The sequence below is a fragment of the Brienomyrus brachyistius genome, chromosome 7, assembly GCF_023856365.1.
Source record: "Brienomyrus brachyistius isolate T26 chromosome 7, BBRACH_0.4, whole genome shotgun sequence".
NCBI classification, from domain to species: domain Eukaryota; kingdom Metazoa; phylum Chordata; class Actinopteri; order Osteoglossiformes; family Mormyridae; genus Brienomyrus; species Brienomyrus brachyistius.
Genome location: NC_064539.1, coordinates 18971727 through 18995201, shown reverse-complemented (window position 1 = coordinate 18995201; position 23475 = coordinate 18971727). Strand labels below are relative to the sequence as shown.

The following is a 23475-nucleotide window of genomic DNA, read 5'->3' as shown; positions in this document are numbered from 1 at the left end:
CCTCGTTAACAGATGAGCTTTACAACCTGAACCTTACAGCCTGGCTGAAGAGGTCGTTTTCCTACCATTTCTCTTCTCTGCCTTAAGCCCTGGCCACAATGCTGCTGAAACCTTTACAACAGGCTTAATTTCCAGGAAGAAACACTGAGTGCGACAACGCAATGAAGCAGTGACACTCCAGAACAAATGCAACAAACATTCTGCCCTATTAATGTGAGCAAAGTGCATTACATGACCCATGGGAATCATGCTTCGGGACAATTTAGACTTTTTATCTTCCTGTTTAGTAAGCAATGAATGTCATTTCGGTATATTAGGTTTTCAGTTTACGGCATACAGTACTTAACAAGGGCTACTTTTACTGAGATCAATGTATAAGAGGATGAGGATCATATTCGTAGTAATGTGTTTTGCGTAATTGTGTGCAATTGAATCTCATTCAAACTCAAAATGTCTTGGTGTGATGCCAAGGCTTTGCATTGTTATAGCGAATGAATACTGAGCCACTATAAACTCTAACACTATAAAAATTACAATTAAATTATTTTCAAATGCAGTTCTGCAGCGGTTGGCATGGTTGTCTCAGACCTCTGAAGACTCGAGGTCTTCGCTCTAGCTTTACATGTGTGTTTCCTTGCATATTCTCCATGTCTTCGTAGGGTCTTCTCTGGCGAATTGCAGTTGTGAATGGTGTGTGTGCCCTGTGATGGGTTGGTGCCCCATCCTGAGTTATACCCTGCATTGGCTCTGGACCCCTGTGTACCTGCAGGGGCCCCAGGGCTGGTCAATCCTACAATGACATAGGCGGCCGCCTGAAGCATTAACTTGCCAGTCAGTTTCACTTTGCCTCAGTCAGAGGGCGCTAATGATGATGGTCGCTTGGGACAAGACACCAGCTAGGACCAATAGTCACAGGTCCACTTGGTATGGAAAAGGCTTGATAATTCTATTACCTTATTTCCAAAGGTGGTTAAAATGATAAATGTATTCCTTACTATTGAAATTACAGTGTTTAATTCTTATTGCTATGAAAGACTTGCTTTTTAATTTAATAAGATCTGTCAAAAACTATATCTTTAATTTACAGTGAGAATTAAAATTATTGGCCTTTATATATTAAATTATAAAGTGTCTGAAAAAAACATTATTTTTAGTCTTCGCCCACTTTCTAGTAATGACAATTCCACGCACAACAATATCTATTAAAAGTATCAAAAGGAAAATTTATTTTTTATTTATTAAATTGTTTAGGAGGAGTTAAAATATAGTTGAAGAAATGATATGCTGTCGAAAAAGTAAACAATGTAAAGTCTTACGCACATTAGGAATTAGCAATTTCACTGAACTGTTTCCTGTGGCAACTGTCTCCACTTGAGATTGGTTGTTATAGAAACCTTGCAGAATCTGTTGCTGTGAGCGAAGATAAATTGTAGGCCATTCTGGCTTAGATGTTCCACGGCATCCTGCCAGAATACACATTCTATCTATTCCCTGCTTTTTCGTTGCCCAGACCAGAGTTTAAGGGTTTAAAAGTTAAATATGCTGACAAATAAACAGACAGCTGTTCGTATGCAAATAGAACAGCATCTGAGTCATACGCGAAGACATTAAGACTATGGTATCTTGATTGCATAATACTGAAATCACATTAACTGCATTGACATGACCTGACTCACATCTAGAAATCCACAACCTCATTTAAAATGTAGCTGAGCCACTCTTTAGTGGACAATAAAGAATGTGTAGCAATGCAGACAGTCCAAACATGGACGCTTTCCATTGACCTGAGATGAAGACTGGACTCCTCTTTGGAGATTGTTTGGGTATCACTTTGCTCCTGCATGAGGCACATTACCAGCACTGTGAGGGAGCACCAGTTACGGCACTACGTCCGTGATATTCACTCTAAATGGTGTCCTTTTTTTACTTTTTAATTCCACATATAATCAAGAAGTTACCATTTCTGCGTAGCCCTATAAAATATCTTTTGACATCTGTCAGAAAAATCCTGTTTTTACTTGTGAACCTGATTTACTCGTGAAATGATTGCAATATACTTAGACCTGGGCTGTGTGTTCTTATATTCAGAGCGGGTAAGAAAGGGAAATGAACTTGGCAGCAAAAGGAAATGGGAGATGTGATAAACCATTAATGTTTCAAATTAAGACCTACTTGATATGCTTGGGGGGGCAGGAGGGGCAAATATATATAAAGGCATTAGCGAGCAGCAGAAACAGCTTGATTGCGCGTGCTGTCAGAATACCTAAAATCACCTTTACCGATATTTTCATGGAAGTTCAAAATTTCACAACTGTTAATTAATATTTACATTAACTGCAGAACCCTCCAAACCATCAGTGTGAATCTGCAATTAATTAGAACCTTTTACTTTGTGAACGTAAGTGGAACAGATATCGACTCCTTTCAATAGGACTCTGTGACCCCAATGTACTTGTTGCTGTTTTGCAATGTGGTCTGTCTGTCTGAATCAGTTTCTAGGAGACCAGAACATTTTAATTGTTGCACCAGGAAGAGACAGATGAAGCATAAAAATAATATAGGAAGTGACCTGTTATACTATCAGTGGGAGAATCATTTCAAAAGCTTTTACAATGTTTGTCTTAGACCATGTATAAATTACCTGCAGTTTTCAGGTCAATAACATGCTATTATATAAATCCTTCGCTACCATAAATTTAGGGTTGCTAAACATATTTTACTGCCAAAAATATTTTGGGCCTTCATGACATTTGAATTTCTGATTTACTTGGAGATCAAAATGGCAATAATTTCTGGCAAATAAGTGAATGTCACTTATTTAACTACCACAGGCTGTGACAAGCTGCGTATTCAAGTAATCTTGAAATATCTATCCATCTTCTAACTATTTCAGGTCTGGCTGGTGGTAGTGGGACTGGAACCTCTTCCAGGCAGCATAGAGGAGAAGGGAACAGCCTGGATGGGATGCAGAATCAACACACTCACGCACATCTAAATATGAGTTATAAGTTAGAGATTCCAGTTGGCTTAACTGCATTTCTTTGGCCTGTAGGAGAACGTCCAGATGAAGTCTTTTGAAACACCACACTATCCCCTTGCAAATGTTTTCAAATGTTGAGTTTCTGTTCGCTGGGGCAGCACAGTCATATAAACAATAATCAGGTCCGAACTGAAATAGGGCTCTGGAAGAAATTACCACAGCAAAATTTTCAGTTTCAGTCCATTCCTCATGGGTTTATGCGCCAGTGTGAAATGCTATTTTTTTGCCAGTTTTTTTTCTGATCTTCCCTGCTTCTCATTAATGAAGGGCTTCTTCCTTGGTTTATGGGTCTTCAGTCCTGCTTCTAGGAGCCTGTTACAAACTGCCTTGGCAGTGAACTTCACACCACTTAATGTCTTCCATTCTTTTTGAAGGTCACTTGAGGTCATCCTCTGATTTTTTCAGCCCTGTTGGATAAGTAGACGGTCATCTCCGGCTTTAGCCCCCTACCTGGCTGGGTTTTGGTCATTGCCAGCGTCTCCTGCTTCACCTTGTTCACTGATGTCTTTAGAAACTTTGAGCCTGGAAGCAGCCTGCCTCACATTCATAAATGCAGATTTAAAAAAAAATACATAGAGTGGTCTCTTAATTTTTTCCAGAGTTGTATTTCTGGATTGTGTAAGATATAATGGAGGAACCAGAGGAAATTCATGTGATATACAAACATGCAAACACCGGAATATAACCAGACATACTCATTCAGTTATTCATTCCATACTTCAATGAAATGAGAAAGTTCAAGTTGTAAAAACAGCAAGTGATCGTCATGCTAAATTGGAGCTTTACGGTTAAGCAGTCTGCTGGCAATAAGTACTTCATCAATGAATGAATGAAACATTGGGGCACTCATCCATCTTCTGAAACCACATATCTTACTCAGGGTCATACAGGGTCCAGAGCCTTCAGGCGCAAAGCAGGGTGGAACCCAGGATGGGGCGCCAACTGAACACAAGACACACTCAGACCTAGAGGTAATTTGGTACTTCCAGTTAGCTTAAGCTGGTTTTTAGACTGTGGGAGGAGGGGGGAGAAACCCCCCAGAGGAAACCCCACAATGACACAGAGAGAACATGCAAACTCCACATAAAAGGAACCCTGACAGGTCCCAGAGGTGTGAGGCAACAGTACTAACCAGTTCACCACTGTACTGCCCCAACATTGATATTTAGATATTTATATCCAACCTTATATTCCCACTTTGGGCATTTTTTGTTAACTTTGTTCAATTGGAGAAATAATATGTCAACATAACATCTCACAATAAACTTTGGACATTTTTAGCAAACAGACTGACCCATATCCACCCAGGGCATTTCACACATGTTTTGCATCCATGTCCGCTCAAGCATCTCATTGACATCAAATCTGCACAATTTGCCTTTTTCATCAAGACAGCATGTCATTTCTTTTGGGTATTTGTAACGCGTTAGCCATTCCCTAACCTTTGTCACTGAATCACAAACCACTCTAGTAAACTGATAATACAAGAGGTCACTGTGATTTCCTCCTCCAGTCATGATAAAATGACTTGTGGTATAGTACATATTTTTATATATAAACAAAAACCCTATTTTTTTTTTTCAACAATGAATGTAATCAGACCGACATGTTTATTTGCTGGTATTTTTAATGTGATTTCTTGAAACACCAACATCCCAAAACTTTAATTTACTATATCACAAAAAAAGAAACAAGTATTTAAATTTCACATTATAATAATAACTTTTACAATTCTAAATAAGAGAAAAAAACTATTTATATATCATTGTGAATGAGGTATGAATTCCCTGTACATTGCTGTGAAGCTTCTATCAGTGTACTAAGATTTAGTTCTGCATTTAGTTCTAGATTTCCCATAAGGCAAAGATATGGTTCCACATACATTCCAGTTTCCTGGTCTCCATATAGGAAAACTCAATTTAATAAAAATCTGTGACTGCAATGAAAAAACTAAAAATGCAAAAACTCTTGTATTTTGCTTGGTTACTTATGGTTGTGTTTAAGGCAGGGTGGGGGTTAAGGTTTTCTTAGTTAGCGTTAGCATTTTTCCCATAGGAATGAATGAGCGGTCCCCATAAAGACATGTTTACCTGACATGTGTTTGTGTGTGTGTCGGCTGATGCCCTTTCCTTGATTATTCCCTGCCTTGTGCCAGTAGGTTCCAGAATAATCTCTGGACCTCATGACCATGAACTGGACAAGTGCAGGTATGGGAAATGGACAAATTGGTGGAAATCGCACGAATTATTCTTTGTAGCTACAGTAAACAACATTTTCAAATGACTGCAGATTTGTTCCTAATTTATATTTTAGTTCTTGTCAATCGAATCAGCTATTTACACATGATAAAGTAACATTGTTCTGTATAACAAAATGAAACCAGTTTACTCAGTTTTTTTAAGCAATCAGTTATAGCAATAATCAAGTCGAGCAATATTCATAATCAAATAAATGATGTAGCGCTACAACTGAACACACATTCAGCTCTGTTACTCAAATCAGCTAAGTGGAGTCAAAACAAGACCCTAAAAGGCAGAAACGAAACAGATTGTCCTGGTGAGGTGTGTGTGTGTGGGGTGCGGGGGGTGGAGCGCTGTGTGGAAAGAAGGCAGGGCTATGAACCTGAGCTCACCCCTCCCGTGAGCAGACCGGCTCGACGGGCGACGGTGTTTCATTTACTGCTGTCTAGGTTCAGGATTTACGTTTCCTGCTTGTGTCAGTGCGTTGATTCCCTGGTTATACAGCGATAAAGTCGAATGGTCTGCTGTCCAGCGTACTGTGGGTATGGGAGGTGAAGCCCCTTAACAATCTGGGGGAATTGTTACCTTAAATTAAGAAAGGTAAGAGAAACTACGGATTTACTCCCGTCCATGTTATAGATAGCAGTTGAGTTTCAGTTGAAAGTTTCGGCTGTTTTGGTTATATTGCCTATGCACTGTAGTGTTGTTTATATTTATTTGTTTATTTGTCCATAAGATGTTTATTTTATTGTCTTTGGTATGCATCCAGAAAACGAATATAATTCAGCCCTTACAGGTGTTATACTTATTGTAGGACTTAATTCCAGCTGCCAGGTGTAGCTGCTGCAAATTTACTTTATGGTATTTATTTAAATAAATGAAAAAGTTATAACTCGAATCAATCTACAGATTTCCATGGTGCATGGAGGTTTTTTTTACGTGTATGCAGCCGCAAACTACTGCAAAATGAATTACGTAGCAATAAGACAAAGACCAGTACAGACAGTGAATACAGTTTTAGTAAAATGGCTCTTGGTTATCTATTTACTTATAAATAATGCAAACCGTATTCAAAGATTTTACTGTTCGTTAACAACACCAAACATTTAAAACTTAAAAAGGACAAAGAATGGCAATATATATCGCCTTAACAGCGGACAGTGCATAAAAGTTTTTATAACTAGGTGAAAATTGTTAGTATATTTGCGCGTTATGTAATGGGATTTAGTAGTGCATATATGTCATCACAATTCGGGAAGTTAAGCCGTTCTTAGTTAAGTCTAAGAAGGCCAGTTCTTGCTGCAGTTTACGAATAAAGAAGAACTTTAACACACTTGCATCCTCGTCTCTTGGCTTGCTCACTGAAACAACTATTATCAGCATGCAACAAAAAATATCATTTACCTTTGCGTGCTAAAATTATTTCTCGCAATATTAAAAGTCAGTTACTGTATCAGTTGTAGTATATGGTGACAGTGAATACTACGGACGCCTTGTCCGTGTTACATCCTACATCCTACACTTAAGTTGCAATTTATCAGAATTCTCTGAAAAGTACTTTAGTCCAATTCTTGCATGCTGACATTTAATCCAGAAAATCTCCACACGTGCTATCTCTGCATTTCTTTAACCTGGCAATAAATGGCCCAGAATTATGTTTGTTGTGTTTAGCGAAGCTATAACATTGTAAAATATAGTTTTTGTGCGTGTCTGTGTGTATGCAGCTTAAAATTTATTAGTATGTGTCATGAAAGTCTTGCACTATATTTTGTGTGCTTAAAGCAGGACAAAGCACACAAACTGAAGTCATCATGGATTTTCTCATAGATGTTTTTGTTGCACAACACAAGTTTTAAACCTAGATAGTTCCGGTCTTTGGTGAAGGATTTTATGCTTACTTGCCTGCTTGTTAGCTTGTTTTACTGTCTGTCTCTCTGTCTGTCTCCCCTTAAAGATTTATCTTCACAACCCACACATATATACCTCAGAACATGAACCATCCCATTTGGAAGCCTTATAAAATATCAATAAAAACGGTGAAAGTGATGAGAGTGTATGAAATGGATTGTTGCGGCCATATTTCTATGGAAAATATTTTGGATGACGTGATCCTCGTTGTCTTAGATTATCATTTTAACTTTCGTAAGACCTTTGAACCATGTCAAAGCATGTGAGCTTGTCTAGGCTGAATCCCATCTTAAAATTCCACACACAGCTAGTTCTCAGAACTTAACCTTAAAGGTATGAGAAGAACTTTTTCAGCATACTAGATTAACAGATTATTATATAATATGTCACACAGCAATCAATTTCTAAAGTTTTTTGGACATCTTTCCCATCTTTTACAGATGGTTTATCATTTACACGGAAAAATTGTATAGTAGGATATAAGGCAGTGGTGCTCAACATACAAACTGTACATTCATATTTCTAATGTTTATAGTGCTAGAATTTATATTTTTGCATCATATTTTTGCATCTTTTCATCAGGTTTATCTCTACGTTTGTTCAGACTGACTACACCCTTAAGTAAGTTATAGCAAATGATAAAATTTTGCAGTCTCACGCATTTCTTCACTAATGACATCAATGGGATCAATTAATATGACTTAAACCATGTCATTCTCGGTCACCAAATTTGTGATAAGCGTTTGATTATTGAGACATGCACCACATGGTCTAAATCAGATATTCACTGATGAATACCAAATCAGACAATGTCAATTTCCACACAGCGTTAATGCATTTCTAAGATCCTACGCTGAAGGTTGCTTGATCACATTTAAATAATAATAAATAGGAAATTATCATGGACGCTGTATAGAAAGTTACCATGACACAGGGGCTGAATACCTTTGTCTTTCTGTAGTACAGCATTGGCTTGTTAGTTTGTTTGCTATCTTAAATATGAATTTGAAATATTTTAATAGGTTTATATTTATTTATATAAATCGGTATAATTTAGGCATATTTTCTGGATTGGTTGCAATGCCACTTTTATATGAATACCCAATAAGTTTTGTTCCTCTGCTTCAAATTACAGCAAAATATGCTATATTCTGCTAAGTGATATTAGCTGTTTGTAGTTCTGTCACTGTAGTGCTGCTACAGTTCGTTTTCTAACCATTTTACCTCGTTACAGTTTGGTCTGTTTGCTCTTCTGCTCAGCACTATGTACATACAGCGGTCATAAAGTTAATAGGATCTTAATTGTATAAACAGCAGTTCTTTCACAGAATCTAGATTTCACTGAGCTATTCAGCAAAATGACATAAACATACTCATACAACATTATTTATAATAGTGGAGGTACGATGTGTGCAGGTGATCTAGTAAGCCACCAAATATCCTTGGCATTTGAATTGCTTCTTTGGCACTTGGTACGTCTTTTAACAGCCAACAAACACCGTCATGAAATTCAATCGATGCCACTGCTTACAGCAGGGCCACATTTTCTCACCTTCAATGCCTGCTTCTGCAATTGAATATCTAGAAGGAATCAGACCACAGTGCTTTAATAATGTAACGCCCTTAATTTTTCATTATGGCAGCAGTAAGTGATGTACTGTGTCTGTCTCAAAGCATCAGCTGGCACCAGACCAAGATCATGTTACAGCGCCCGCCACCTCAGTCTGCCACTCTACACCTGATCTAGCACCTTCCCAGTCCAGCCACACGATGTTAACTGTTGTCAAAGCAGCTTCTGTTGCCCAGAACTCATTAATTCTTGTTTGTCACACATCGGCCATGTTCTGACAATTCAGGACGAGACCATAAGAAAATAGTTTAAATGTAAATTGCCCATCAGTATTGCCATTTAAAAGTCTTGGCATATAAAATGTTGCAAAGTAAACTCCCTTGTTAATACCACATTATTTATTAATGAAACATGACTGTATTGACAGGGATTACATTGCTCATACTAAATCGTAAAAAAAGTCCTTTGTGTTTGAATATATCACACAATAAAAACTAACAAGAATTCTGCTCTCCAAAAAGAATGAACTAGTTCTATAATTAGACTTTTACTGCTGAAAAAAAGCTATTAAGAAATGTGACTGAAGAAAAGCAGGATAAATGATTGTTCACCTGTTTAAATAAAGGTCAGTTGTAAGAGCACCTTTTTTTGCTAATGCAGTATTATGTTGTGAAATCTATTACCTGTGGGAAAGAATGATATGAAAGTGGCAGATGGGAGGGTTTCAGACTATTTATAAGCAAAGCAAAGGAGAAAACACGCTGTTAACAATTGTTAAATAAGTATAAACACTTCAGTAAGTGTGACAACCATGAAAGTCTTAAATGTGAATGATTCATTTTCTACAGAGTTACAATAGACAATAAAGTGTCAAAGGATATAACATGTCTGTGTGTATTTCACCTGGGAATTTATCAAGAAATCCACTTTGTGGAATATTGTGTCTTGTTTTGGTATATAAATACTGGGTTAATTTGGTTCTCTGTCTGCAGCACCTAGCTGTTGGTCATCAGCCTTTCTGGATTATCGGCTTGAGCTTTCCGGACTAATCCAAGCATCATTACGTAAGATGGTTATAGGCAGCAATCCTTAGCTTCAGCTCTAAGACCAATTATTAGATCATGGCTACATTTTTTATTTAGTTATTTATTTATTTATTTATTTATTTATTTATTTATTTTAAATCAATGTGCAGTTGACAAATTAACAATAGCTACCTTTTGACAGCAGGAGCGCTGTGAATATCAAACGTCTGCATCGTATAACTATAAAAGATACATTTAAAAGATTGATAACATTTACAATGCAAATAAAAAAAAATCCATCCATCCATCCATCCATCTTCTAACCGCTTATGCTCCTCAGAGTTACAGGGGGGCCTGGTGTCTGTCCCATGTGATATTTCGCACAAGGCTGGGGTACTCCCTGAACAGGATGCCAGTCCCTCACAGGGTTCATGTACAAAATTAAATATTCTGTAATTTTCACAGATACCTCTTAAGCCTTTACCTACAAAATCGTACGTAAGTGATTTACATCAGCTATAGTCTTCTACATGCAAGCCTCACGTCATGCGTTTCTTCAGTAAAATATTAATCTTTGAACAAATAAAGTTAAGTGCTCAGCATGAACAATCACCCCGCTGCATATGTGCCACTTTAAAATTAGCTTTAGATAGCAACCAAGCTGAAATGTTTGTTTTCTTTTTTCAGTTAAAAGTGTTAAAACCCAGAGTGGTAAGTTGGCTCAGTAGGTAGCTAAGTGGCCTCCAGGTGTCCAAATCCTGCCTTGGTGCTCTGTACTTGTGCAGATTTCCTCCTACGACGCTTCAGCGCTGCCCGCAGCCTGTGAGTGTTCACCCTGCGATGGACTTGCATGCCTTTGGTCGTATTTTTAAGTAGTTTCTTCCATCTTTTACATATGAAGAAAGTCAAAGACGCTATTACATTTCTGAGGACTGTGTGTCATCTTTTCTTAGTATACCTGCCTAGTCAGAAATTGTAATGATAGTTCTGCTCTTTGCTCATTCGAAAACCATTTTCCAGTCTTCAAAAAACTCTTGCCTCAAGACGAAGACGGACATACAGAATTATAAATGCTAAGGTAAATTAGCATAATATGCACAAAACATTAAAAAACTGAGATTCATGGGGCATGTGCTTTTACTGTTCCATATTGTTCCATAATCTACAAGCCTTATAGGTAGAAGGCTTTCCAACAAATGTATATATGTATGACAGGAAATGCAAACTGGGGCATGTTCTGTCCATGGGAAGGCATTTCAGAAGAAGCACAATATGCACATATTTCTGTCTATTCACTATTCTTGTTGAGGCATTTTTCATTTGCTGTAGGATTCAGTGTGATTCATCCCCCCTAGAGGTAAACTAATCTAGGAGTTTAATCTAAATCAACAAGTTCAGTCATTCATCTATTAGGCATGTCTTAGATAAAGTATCAAAATAATTGTATTAACTATAGTAGAATTTCAGTTTTCTCCCATATTATGGAGAAATGAAGACCAAGTGTTAGTAATTCTGTTTGATGTGCTATTTATATGTGATCAACACATGAATGAAAATCAATGTATTACTTTTACAAGTGTTGCCTAGCAATGGCACATGGAGACTCCATATGACCTGTGACAACACGCAATATTTTGCTAAATTAATTGGTTACATGCTACCAGGCACCTTTTACCTTGAACTGGGTGATATATCGAGTTTTTAAGATATATCTCGTATAATAATGTATCAATATGAGACAATATCATTTATATCAATATAGTTTATACTGCTTTAAAATTCGCCAGTTCGCCTATTTTTCCTCTCCCTGTCTGACTCTCAGACACCTGTACCGTGCCCCCCCCCCACACACACACACTTTGTTTTGTTATTAATTTATGGGAGAAATATCTACATATATATTGTATATTGCCATTCAGCTAAAAAATATCAAGGTATGATTTTTGGTCCATACTGCCCTGCCCTACTGTTACCCATCCTGGCCCTATGTTTGCGTCCCAAGGACATAAAAATACTGCAAAGAAGATATAATAATTATTATTATTATTATTATTATTTGTAGTAATAGTAGTAGTAGTAGTAGTAAATAAAAGGAAAACCACTGTCCTGACACACGAGCACATGAAGAACTCTACACTATTATGATTTAGCCTTGGAAAATGAAACAATAATCCCCCCCCACCCCGCATATAATTGCAACCTCACTAAGAATTAAATATTCATTAAATTATAATAAATGTGAATTATTGTAGATTTTGGCACAAACCGGGACTCCACAAGCTGTAAGGCTTAAAAGATTTGTTTACAGAATTAATACTCTGTTTACTTATTCATCATAGTTTCTCATGAGTAAGAGTAGAGTAAGTAAAAACAAGTAAAACCTACCTTTTAAATGGTCAGAGAACATGTGTGCCATGGATTTTAATTCATTTAAGACACTGACGTCCCATGTGATTAAGCGTTATTCTGGTGAAGAGTGAGGTTGTCTTTTGATGCTTTTGGGCTAGATTAATTTCTTATGTGCCAATGGTTTCTTGACATTCACTTAATGTTATGATATAAAATTTGAGGGGAATAACATGTGATAATTTATGTATAAAGACCTGGCATTGAAGGTGGTCATGCATCCATGAAATCCATGTCTTTTTTAATTTGTTAAATCAACATATAATGAAATGTTACATATTCTGTAGTTTCATTTATGTCCTGCTAATGAACTTCACTGGTGTATTATGTGATAATTTTAATCAGACAGATTTCCAAGTATGCCCTGTTTTTGTTTAAGAAATTGAAATGGAACAATGATGATGATGAAACAACAATTCATAGTTTTCTTTTCAAGCAAAGTAACAATATAGTACAGCTTTCTTAGACGTGCTGCTGGTTCATGATTGACCAGAAACTAATGGTAGGATTGAAAAAAATCTGCACTCTTAAAGTAGATTCAGTGTATATAGCTGTATGCATGTCTAGTGTACGTTATCTGGTAGAAACAGAATGCTAGTTCCATCAGTACAATTACTATTTTGTCAAAATGAAAATGGAAAATGAGCAAGCTATTATATTAACTTAATAGAACACTGTTCCCATTTATTGTACTGAGAAAATATGATGTTGATGGTGATGTCATCAGGTGTGACTTCCTGTCAGTCATTTAAAAGAGATGTAAAGTCAGAAAAGTAGGAATTATAGCTTTCATAAGAGATGGCTTGAAAGGTAAAACTAGAATGGAACTGAATGGAATCTTGAACAGTGGTCTTCACACATTAGTAAAATTAATATTTAATTGATATAATGCTGATGTCTGTCCACGCACAGTGGACATTTCCCCCATAGAGGCGGCAATAATCTAATACGCTAAATGTCTTTGGATTGGGGGGCGGAGTCACTATGGCTCAGAGCCTGGGCAAGAACTGGAGCCATAACTCTGGAAGTGCAAGGTCACTGACTCACTGCAGCATTCTTTTATGTTACTGTATATTGTCAAATTCAGCTTATTCAATTATCTTATCTGATGCCAGGTATGCATATTAGGATAAGTATTTTATCTTTGAATTTACGTTTTTTGTTTATTATTGTCTTTTATTGGTTCAGGGGCTGTTTGGTTTGCCCATTGTGTGTGTTTGCACATTGGTTTGCACTGTCGTGATTCGCTCCTACGGCTGATATCTCTAAATTGTCTATATTTGTGGCTTGTGGTTCTGGGCATTGGCTACAGGTCACTTTTAACTTCTCCTGTAGGAAATAAAATTAGCATTGAAAATATGCATTTGAATTTATGGATTTTCTTACTCTGTAAGAAAATTATAGGTTGAAAATGCAAGTTTTAATAATTATGTCTGTTTATATTATTTGTTATTGCTAACCTGCCTTAACAGTAAGTAGAAAGGATTTTATCACCTAACAGGTTCTGATTTTTTTTTTTTTTTTTTTGGGGCGTTGATTTTCTAAAGTTTTGTCTGCATCTAGGAGGGTTTCTGTCATGATGAGGGGAGCTACTGGAGCTTCACTGGTACTATCACTGCTGATCTCCAGGCTGCTGGGGGCTGCCTGTAAGTACCTACTGTAGCTTAGGTATGATAAACTGTTGACCAACCTCTTTAGTGTACTATACAGTGCTACTTACAATGAATACACAAAGAACTGCTGTTTAATCACTGGGTTTAATCAAAAAGTTAGAATCTTGTCATAATCTTAAACGTGATCCATTCAACTTCCATCGACATAGGTCAGTATATGTACATGGAGATAAATATGATCCTCAATCAATCATTTTCATAAATGTCTTTCATACAAACATTCACACACACATATATATATATATATATAAAAATTAGGGCTGTGAATCGGGTAAAGGATTTAAGTAATTAATCGCACAGTTTTCTGTGATTAATCACAATTAAATACATTTTTGCAAGCAAGTACAAGCTGAATTTCAATACTCTCAAAAAGGGTTTTTGAAAAGGCTTGCACCACATACGTGTATGTGTGTGTATGTATATATACATATATATGTCGGCATGTGTGTACAACTATGAAATAGAAAATATTTAACCACCTCTGATATGTATGGAATGAAAGATGATAGATACACAATGAAACTTGATATACATACAATGAAATCATATATATATATATATATATATATATATAGGGGGCGGCATGGTGGTGCAGTGGTTAGCACTGTTGCCTCACACCTCTGGGACCCGGGTTCGAGTCTCCACCTGGGTCACATGTTTGCGGAGTTTGCATGTTCTCCCCATGTCGTCGTGGGGTTTCCTCCGGGTACTCCGGTTTCCCCCCACAGTCCAAAAACATGCTGAGGCTAATTGGAGTCGCTAAAAATTGCCCATAGGTGTGCATGTGTGAGTGAATGGTGTGTGAGTGTGCCCTGCGATGGGCTGGCCCCCCATCCTGGGTTGTTCCCTGCCTCGTGCCCATTGCTTCCGGGATAGGCTCCGGACCCCCCGCGACCCAATAGGATAAGCGGTTTGGAAGATGGATATATATATATATAATTAAACCTGGTATATATTATAATATTTTAAGTACAGACACAGACATAATGTGTCTATATATAAAATTTGACAGGCACCCAATAATAGGTAAATAGCTTGGAGCCCAGTCAGAATGGAAAGGCACTCATCCTTCACTGGTGCCCTCGCTATAGGTCAGTCTCCCCCAGGGAAGCCGAAGCTCACCAGCTGCCGATCTCCAGAGAAAGAGACCTTCAGCTGTTGGTGGGAGCCGGGCTCCAATGGAGGACTGCCCACGAATTACTCCCTGTATTACCGCAAGGAGAAGTCAGTGCCACCCACTAATTACTTTTTATTATATTTATTATATTGTTTATACAGTTATTTAAAACATTTCGCGGAATCCAGTCGGATCACTATAATGTAGAGCTGTAGGTGTTTAAGATATTGTGTATAAGTTTTAATAAATATTTTGATATGATCAATACGATAAGGTACTGCCAAAATGACATGTAATTAGGCAGAGAGAAGCAGCTGCTCATTATGTACCAAAAATACGTAATCAAGCAGCATAATAGCTATTTACCAAATGCTACTGGATGTCAATATGTCTCCATCGTTTGGTCAATACAGTATATCTGTCATATGTCACACATATTGTAAGTGCCTTTGCTCTGTATCCATACAGCTCCGAAATTGTTTATGAGTGCTCGGATTACCACACGTCGGGGAGGAATTCCTGCTTTTTCAGCAAGAATGATACTTCGATTTGGGTGAACTACAACATTACAGTAGTGGCAAGCAACTCCCTGGGAAGCAACTTCTCTGACTCAGTGGATGTCGATGTGATGTACATCGGTGAGCTTTGTGTAGATCAGTATGTCACTTTTTTGCGGTATTCATTATTTGTTTCTTCAGTAGTTCACAAAGGTTTGTAGAATTAGCAGCTATAGTAACAAATACAGTAATTGCTTGAGATAAGTGATCTGTTATGATTCAATGATTCAATAATCATTCATTAATGATGAACAAACGTGAGATCAAAGTACATTAATAAATACAACTAACAGATAAGCCGTGCACCCAACTCTCGTTTTTACTGCTGCAAACCTACTTATTGGTTCATTAGAATCAGTTATATAATTACTAACACTTAGTAGGTAAATAATGGTAATGTACACTATAAAGTCATAGTTACATTTTATGTTAACACAAAGCTCAACTACTTACTGCTAAATACATAATCAGTAAATTTGTTTGTAACTGAAACTTAATTAGTGGGTAATTAATGTATTAAGCAATAGTTCATTCCTGAAAATATATACAAATGTGCAAAGATCAGTTAGTCTTTGGATTTCATTTCTAAAATGGACTTTAGAACTACTTGATTAGTTAGTAGCTAACGTTTGTCATTATTATTTCTACTTTCTCATTCTCAGTTAAAACTATCTACAGTGTAAACATAGGATCTGACAGAAAAAAACACAAGAGTACATGTTCAGTATCAATATCTTCTTAAAGCATCATATTCATAACATTTTCCTATCAACTTGTACCCAGTTGCCTTAAAAACATTCTTTACACGTGTTCTTGCAAACTTTGCATTGCGATCTAAATGATCTTCTCACAATGTGCTTTCAAATAAACACCTAACCATGCAGGCCTGAAACAAATGGTTAACTTGAATGCCAATTTATTCTTTATTTTATGTAAATTAATAAGAACAATTAAACAACAGCTAAATTTCATGCACTTTTTTAAAAAATGTTTTTTTTAACAGTTCAGCCACACACGCCTGAGAATGTGAGTGTTGTGTTGGAGGGCACAGAGGATAACCCTTTCCTGCTGGTGACATGGGAGCCCCCTCACAAGGCGGACACCCGGTCCGGCTGGATCACGCTCGTCTACCAGCTGCGTGTGAAGCTCGAAAAAGACGACAAGTGGGAGGTACACGGGGCACAATGTCATGCCGCTGCTCAGGTTGTGCTATAAATAGTGTCGACTTTCCATTGGAGCATACAGCTCTGAAAAAGTGACAAACAGAGTCGTAAAGTACAACACAAGACCTGAACAGATAGAATTAATTTCTTAGGCTAGCATTTTCCTTCTTTTCTAATAGTTTAAATTTTTGGAGCAAATCTTGACTTAATCATTTACCCCCGTGACCGAGGTCTGGCCTGTTAATTATACATTATTCGAATACTGAATAGAACACTAAAGATTACAGACCTACAGTACAGAACAAAACACATTATTTCAGATATTTAAATAGCATAAATAATTAGTACATTTAGACCTCATTTGGAATTCTTGAAAAGAATTCCTCATGTATAATTTACGTAAGATATTTCACAAAAGGCTAACATGGAAAACATGATCTCTGGATATTCCCAATGCGTGATATTTGCCTGTATTTTTGAAGGAACACTTTGCTGGTCAGCAGAAACAGTTCAACATCTTCAGCCTGCACTCTGGGGAGGTCTACATGGTGAAGGTGCGCTGTAAACCAGACCACGGCTTTTGGAGCGAGTGGAGCACCGTCCGCTACGTGAGAGTCCCTGACTGTAAGCTCATTTCGACTTACCCTCTGCACACTTGTTAACTCTCATACCTTCAGACAAGAAATCTTACAAAAAATCTATATTATTCCATAATAAACCTAAACTTAGCTACATCAAAGAGAGCCCCACAATAAAATTTTTCTACTGGTTTCCTAATGGGTTTCTTAAGTGAAAAACAATTTAGCAGTTTGACAACTACTGGTAGAAGGTTAATGTAGATAACACTGCCGATATGGCTGTGCAACAACCAATATATACTTGTTATTTTCTTATAAGCTCTTAAACATGAGCACCTACCCATTTTTCATAAGCTTAACCTAGCACATGTTTGTGGTAACTGGAGCCTGTAGCCAGGAAGCTCCCTCTGCGGGATGGCAGTGCCTTATTAGCCTGACAGTACAGTAATTGTATATCCTTGAACTATGGAAGGAAACTCTCACAATCAAGGGAAACCACCATGCATCCCCAAATGACTGTATTTCTCTCTTTAACTTAGATGTGGAATGTACGTAGAAAACTGATGAGTCAGTTCAAATTGTGTATTTGAGGACAGGGTTTGGGTGTCATAATACAATATAACTGACATATGGGTTCTGATTTGGAATATTTTCAGCACAGCACATCGACATTTCTGAAATGTAAATATCTATTCAATTGTTTTTATTTAAAGATTTTAAAATATTTTTTAAATATGACACATTGAAATTCAAAATTTACCTTCATGGGATTAATGAAGTCCATCTTATCTTTAAGTTTGTCTTATTATGATTAATTAAAAATGAAAATTTGTTTTAAAAAATGGTTAAAGATCGTCATCGGTTATTCCTGTCATTTTGCCATTTAAGGTATGTGCTGCATGTTTTTCTCTTTTCAGATATTTCCAGAGAAATGTCCGGTTGGATTCTGATCCTTACCTTCTCGGCGCTGATTTGCATCGTCTTCGTTTGGACGGCCCACATGAAGAGAAACAGGTCATATATATTTACATCCGGTCCCAGACAGCACTGAAATGCAAAATTGTCTTCCAGGGAAAAATTAGGAAGAATTTGCTCATAAAAATAAGAATTTGGTAAAAAAAAAAAAAAAAAAGATGACATCGAGAATAAGTTAGATTTAACGTTTTTTTTTTACTTATTGTTATATTTAATGCTACAGCTATGAAATCATTCAGTGTAATCAGTGTACTAATTCCAATGTTTGCATGCTTCAAAAAGCAGGAATACACATACAAAACTAATATATAATGGCAATGTCCAAATCTTACTGCCCTCTGCGATTCTGCGAAATGCTTGTGTTGTTATTTCTCATTTTGGCATGTTATCCCATTTTCACTCAATAGTAGCAATAAGATTAACAAACATTAATGAATATGTGGACATTTATTTTTCCATGGTTCTTTTTTGGTTCTAGTGTGAAACATTTTCTTCTGCCCCCTGTACCTGGACCAAAAATCAAAGGATTTGATACGCAACAGCTCAAGGTATAGTACAGACGTTATATGCATTCCTGCATAAACGCATTTCACCCCTTTCACATCACATTAATGCAAAGACTGTTGGTTAATAATGTGATTATTAACTAGAAGTAATCGCTGCTTAAGAAGAGACCAATCTGGTGATATACAGGAGATATAGCTGATGTTCCTCACATGTCTTTTCTTATTTTAACACAGAGTGGAAAATCAGATGAGATATTTAGTACTTTGGTGGCCCAGAGTTTCCCACCACCATCAGACTATGAAGATCTGCTGGTGGAGTATCTGGAGGTATATGATAACGAAGAACAAGAGTTAGTGTTTGACAGGAAGGACCAAGAAGGCAGCTTGAAGTCCAAGAGTTCCTCAGACACTGACTCTGGCAGAGGCAGTTGTGATAGTCACAGTTTGCTGATGGAGAAATGTAGCGAGTCCAGAGAGGATCAGACCTTGACATCTCAAGTCAAAAATAGCGAGGCGAGCAGAAGGGGGAACGACGGCAGTCACGCCGGCGAATGTGCTGATGTTACTACACAAACCTGGCCCACGATTTCACCTTATTACCACCATGACCAGAAACCTTGCTACCAGAGTATTCCAGAAATGTCTGAGCAGCACGGTGTACTGGACAGCCATTTATTTCTCACCCAACAACAAGACTACTGGGAAACCTCAGCAGAACTTGACCAGAAGAATCCTTACATTGGCTACAGCTGCGTTCAGGCCTACAGCGAAATGACCATTAACGGCGTCGCGCACACAGAGGCCACAGGCCCTCAGCCTGGGTTCGTGGAGTATGTGGAGGTTCAGCACGTCAAGCAGGAGAACACCTTGATACTAAAGCCCATTGCCCAGGAGGAGCATGGTCATTTCCGTCGGGAGATGACGGAACATCATTACAGCAAAGTTAATGGGATGGTCTCTGACAATGTCCTTCTCGTTCAGAGAGAGACAGCTTCTCAGTGCCTCAGTGATCACCAGGAAGAAGAGAATGGCCTGGAAAATTGTACTCAACAGATGGCTGGAAAGTCAACAGTCCATCCGCAGGTAGTCTTAGCACAAGAGGGGCTGCACATAACTCTTAATGGCTATGTGGACACAGCAGCCATAATGTCCACTTACTAATAACCATCATGTCACAAACTATTGCTGCTGTTTGTCAGAATATTAACAAATGCCCCCAAAATATTCTTTTAAAGCTAAATATGAGATTTTATAAAAGTTTGCACAGAGATTGTTGTTTTGGTTGGGAACCTTTGGGTATTTCGAGGTAACAAATCTCTACCTTTATTAGTAATAATTACAAATGGATTTAGGTAAACAAGCAGGGCAAATACACAGATTGTGTCAGATATTCAGTTGGGATATGCAATGCTCACAAAATGGCTGGGGACACTTGCTTAATTCTGTAAAAATGTTTCAAATTCATTGGCTGCATAACATAACTCCATTGACAAGCAATATTTAATATATCATCATATATCTTCCACACAGACGGGTTCTTTTATTGTCGTATTTTTCGACCTAAGCATTCAGTTCTGCTCTGTCCGTTCTGCTGTGACTTGCAGTTGTAGTCACTGACTCCTAACAGGATACTAAACACAAATGCTTGGTTTTGCATGCTATGGAAAACAAGTCACTGATTAAAAACACCCAGTGTTTTACTGAAAAATACTGGCTGTTTCTAATGTGAAACATACATTTTAGCAAACACATTAATAAAGTAATGAGTTTTTTATTTTTATAAAATCAATAAATTTGCAGCATTTTTACTGAATTAAGCAAGTGTCCCAAGACTTTCTGTGAGCACTGTAGTTTAGAAACTATTAATACTCTACTCACTCCAATGTTCTATAATGTGTAATTATTTTATACTTTTGGCACTGTACCAGAAATGATATTTCACGCACCCCTGCCTTATGGCCCAGATTGCCTGGGACAGGCATGGAACCAGTCCAGAATGAGTGTGGTGTAGATGGATGCATAGAAATTATATTATAGTTAAAATTAATAGAATTCTGGTTAAAAAATGATTTTGTTGAAACAAAATCCTATCTTAACTGGCATGTAATTGAAGAAATTCTTAATGAACAGCAATTATGATCTGATACTGGTAAAGGAATGAATTTCATACCCAAATGAGTATGAATGGTTTTTACTGTGCATGTACAGACATTTATCGTGACAGTGTTTAGAATATTGAAGCAATGTTTTATTTCTTTATAAAATTAGGAATATAAACACCGTGTCCCAGTACCTCAGTGATGTCATATTGTATAAAAATTTAGTTTTTATATTGATTAAGCGAAGAATTATGTAATGGTCCAAAATGATACTGACAAATATACATTGTTTTGTATAGATTTAACAGAAAATTATCTAATGTAGTAATCAAAAATGATACTGACTTTAAATATATTTTTATTGGGTTAGGACGTAGAACATGGTTTTATAGATACAAGTAATACAAAGAAAATACAATAAATATATAAATAAGACTATTGCCAACTACAATGTTAATATACAGTGTGGGTGCCAATCAAATATCGTTTATATTACATATAAAGCATGAGCTGAAATCCCATAAATGTGAATGTGGAGAAATTTGACTGAGAAATTCAGCCTCATACCAGCAGGGTTGTGGACTCTGCTCTTGCACCCAGCTCTGCATCGAATTTGCACTTTGTCCTCGTATTCGCACAGGTCTTCACTGGACACTGCAGTTTCCTCACAAACGGGTGGTTACATTTTGTTTGTGGAAAAACTTTCTAAATGACTTATGGTCTGTGTGAGAATTTTCCCTATGATGTACTGGCACCCTTCATCCTTGTGGACCCTGGAATAGGCCCTGGGCTCACTACCGCTCTGTACTAGACATGTAATAGATGTATGGCTGTAAATATGTAATGAAATCAAAGATATATACATATATATATGTGTGTGTGTGTGTGTGAAAATACACTCAGTAGCCACCTTGGGAGTTACATCTACCCACTACCTGGTGGCAGCCACTTGTTCCTGCTTCAGAGTTCAGTAAGTTCAGGGTTTAAGGCTGGTGCTTTTGAACATGCCTTATGCCTTTCAGACACAGTTAATTATGTACTCAGGCCTTCCACTTATCCTTAATGAAACTGCCCATTCTCCTCTGACCTCTCTCATTAACAAGGTGCTTTTTCCCCACTGAATTGCCACTGGCTGGACGTGTTCTTGGTCATCACACTACATGGCTCACGTAGCCCATTCTAACTCTTAGCCAAGTTGTAATTAGCCTCCTGACCCAGTGTGTATGTGTGCCTTAGACTGATTTGCAGCGTCATGACTGGCTCTTTGGTTGTGCAGGCCATTCGCATTAACAGGCAGGTGTACACAACAAAGTGGCCACTGAATGTATCATGCAGCTGTTAGCAGACTGTTCAAAAGCAGTATTGTTATATAAGGGTTCAAATAATAATGAACAAATAAATTACAGTTATTCGAAAAATACAAAATGTAATTGTAACAGCACTCAAATTCTTCATAATCAGTTTTTAAGACACTTTCATGCTGGTTCTTCATGGAAAGGAAACGAATCTAGTTGAGCATGTATTTTCTAAACCAGTGTTTCCCAACCCCATCCCCGGGAGACCATCAAATGGTCCACATTTTTGCTCCCTCCCAGGTCCCCGCCAGACAGGACATATTGCTGAATGGAGCAAAAATGTGGACTGTATGTGGGCCTCTGAGGACCAGACTGGGAAGAACTTATTTAAACCAAGACAGCTTTAGATGTTGACTAGTTTTATTCTGCTTTTTGATGTAGTAAATAACTACCAAAATTTTCACTTCTGATGGTTTAAGATATTCACATAAGACAAACAAAAGTATCAAAATACTTTGGATCAAAAGGTAGTTATTTAGATTAACAGAAACATACTTACTGTTTAGTATTAGCAGAATTCCTTAACTGTACAAATAGAAATATGTGAATTGCATTAAATTAGAGTTTTCAATACATATTAAAATGAAAAATATTAAATATTTAACTGCGTGGCTCTCTTGTGGGGTAAAGTATTTTTTGACAAAGAATTTAAAACATTTATGGTCATGCATGTTTATGTTAAAGACTACAGAGGTGGATTTATGTTATTGCATAACACTGTGACACATCGATTCCTCATTCCAGCACACCCCCACAGCGCACCACTTAATATAAATGCTTTCAGTGTCTCTCAGGTTTGTTAGATTTGCATACTAAGAGTTTGATTTGTTTTTTTTTACAAATTTATAGAACAACGCAGGATACTGTAAGAAATAAACATGGAAAAAAATAATCTGGGTAAGACCTTAAGCTATCCATAATATTCATTAGCTAAAGGAGTGGAGAAGAATTTGGATTATTTTCTGTATTCCGTAATGGCATACACTTCACTCCCACTAGTACCGCTAGTTTATGTGTTACACCAGTGTTTAAATTTTGCATCTAAACAATCAAATTATTAAATATTACTTGTGTTACACAATTTTAGTAGTATTTCTATTACTACTCCTATTACTATTTCTACTTGTTTCAGCATGTCTGGTTTCAGGGTTCATGCATACAAAAACACAAGAGCAGTACATATCACAAAACATTAAGCCTTCTATATGGCACTTGAGACAGGAAAAAAAGTAAAAATGTAAACTGCCAATAAGCAAAAGCAGG

At 37.1% G+C, this 23475-nt stretch overlaps 1 protein-coding gene across 2 annotated transcripts; it reads left to right on the top strand.

Moving 5' to 3' along the window:
• The first annotated feature begins 5684 nt into the window (after positions 1–5684).
• On the top strand, positions 5685–22811 carry prlra (prolactin receptor a). 2 transcript variants are annotated; one of them, XM_049020637.1, is made up of 9 exons: positions 5685–5880; positions 13753–13835; positions 14954–15086; positions 15448–15617; positions 16540–16706; positions 17182–17323; positions 18195–18291; positions 18731–18800; positions 18993–22811. In XM_049020637.1, exons 2-9 carry the CDS (start codon positions 13766–13768, stop codon positions 19917–19919), a joined length of 1776 nt encoding a protein of 591 aa, XP_048876594.1. In that variant the 5' UTR covers positions 5685–5880; positions 13753–13765; the 3' UTR covers positions 19920–22811. The 2 variants fall into 2 exon arrangements, with proteins under 2 accessions (XP_048876594.1, XP_048876595.1); XM_049020638.1 differs by having other exon boundaries at positions 13737–13835.
• The last annotated feature ends 664 nt before the right edge of the window (positions 22812–23475 follow it).

Bases quoted from the DNA above. Each gene is read 5' to 3' on its own strand.
- prlra (XM_049020637.1), top strand. From the start codon at position 13,766: ATGATGAGGGGAGCTACTGGAGCTTCACTGGTACTATCACTGCTGATC. The intron at 13,836-14,953 runs GTAAGTACCTAC...CCCTCGCTATAG, and splicing joins CAGGCTGCTGGGGGCTGCCT to GTCAGTCTCCCCCAGGGAAG. The intron at 18,292-18,730 runs GTCATATATATT...TTTTGGTTCTAG, and splicing joins GCCCACATGAAGAGAAACAG to TGTGAAACATTTTCTTCTGC.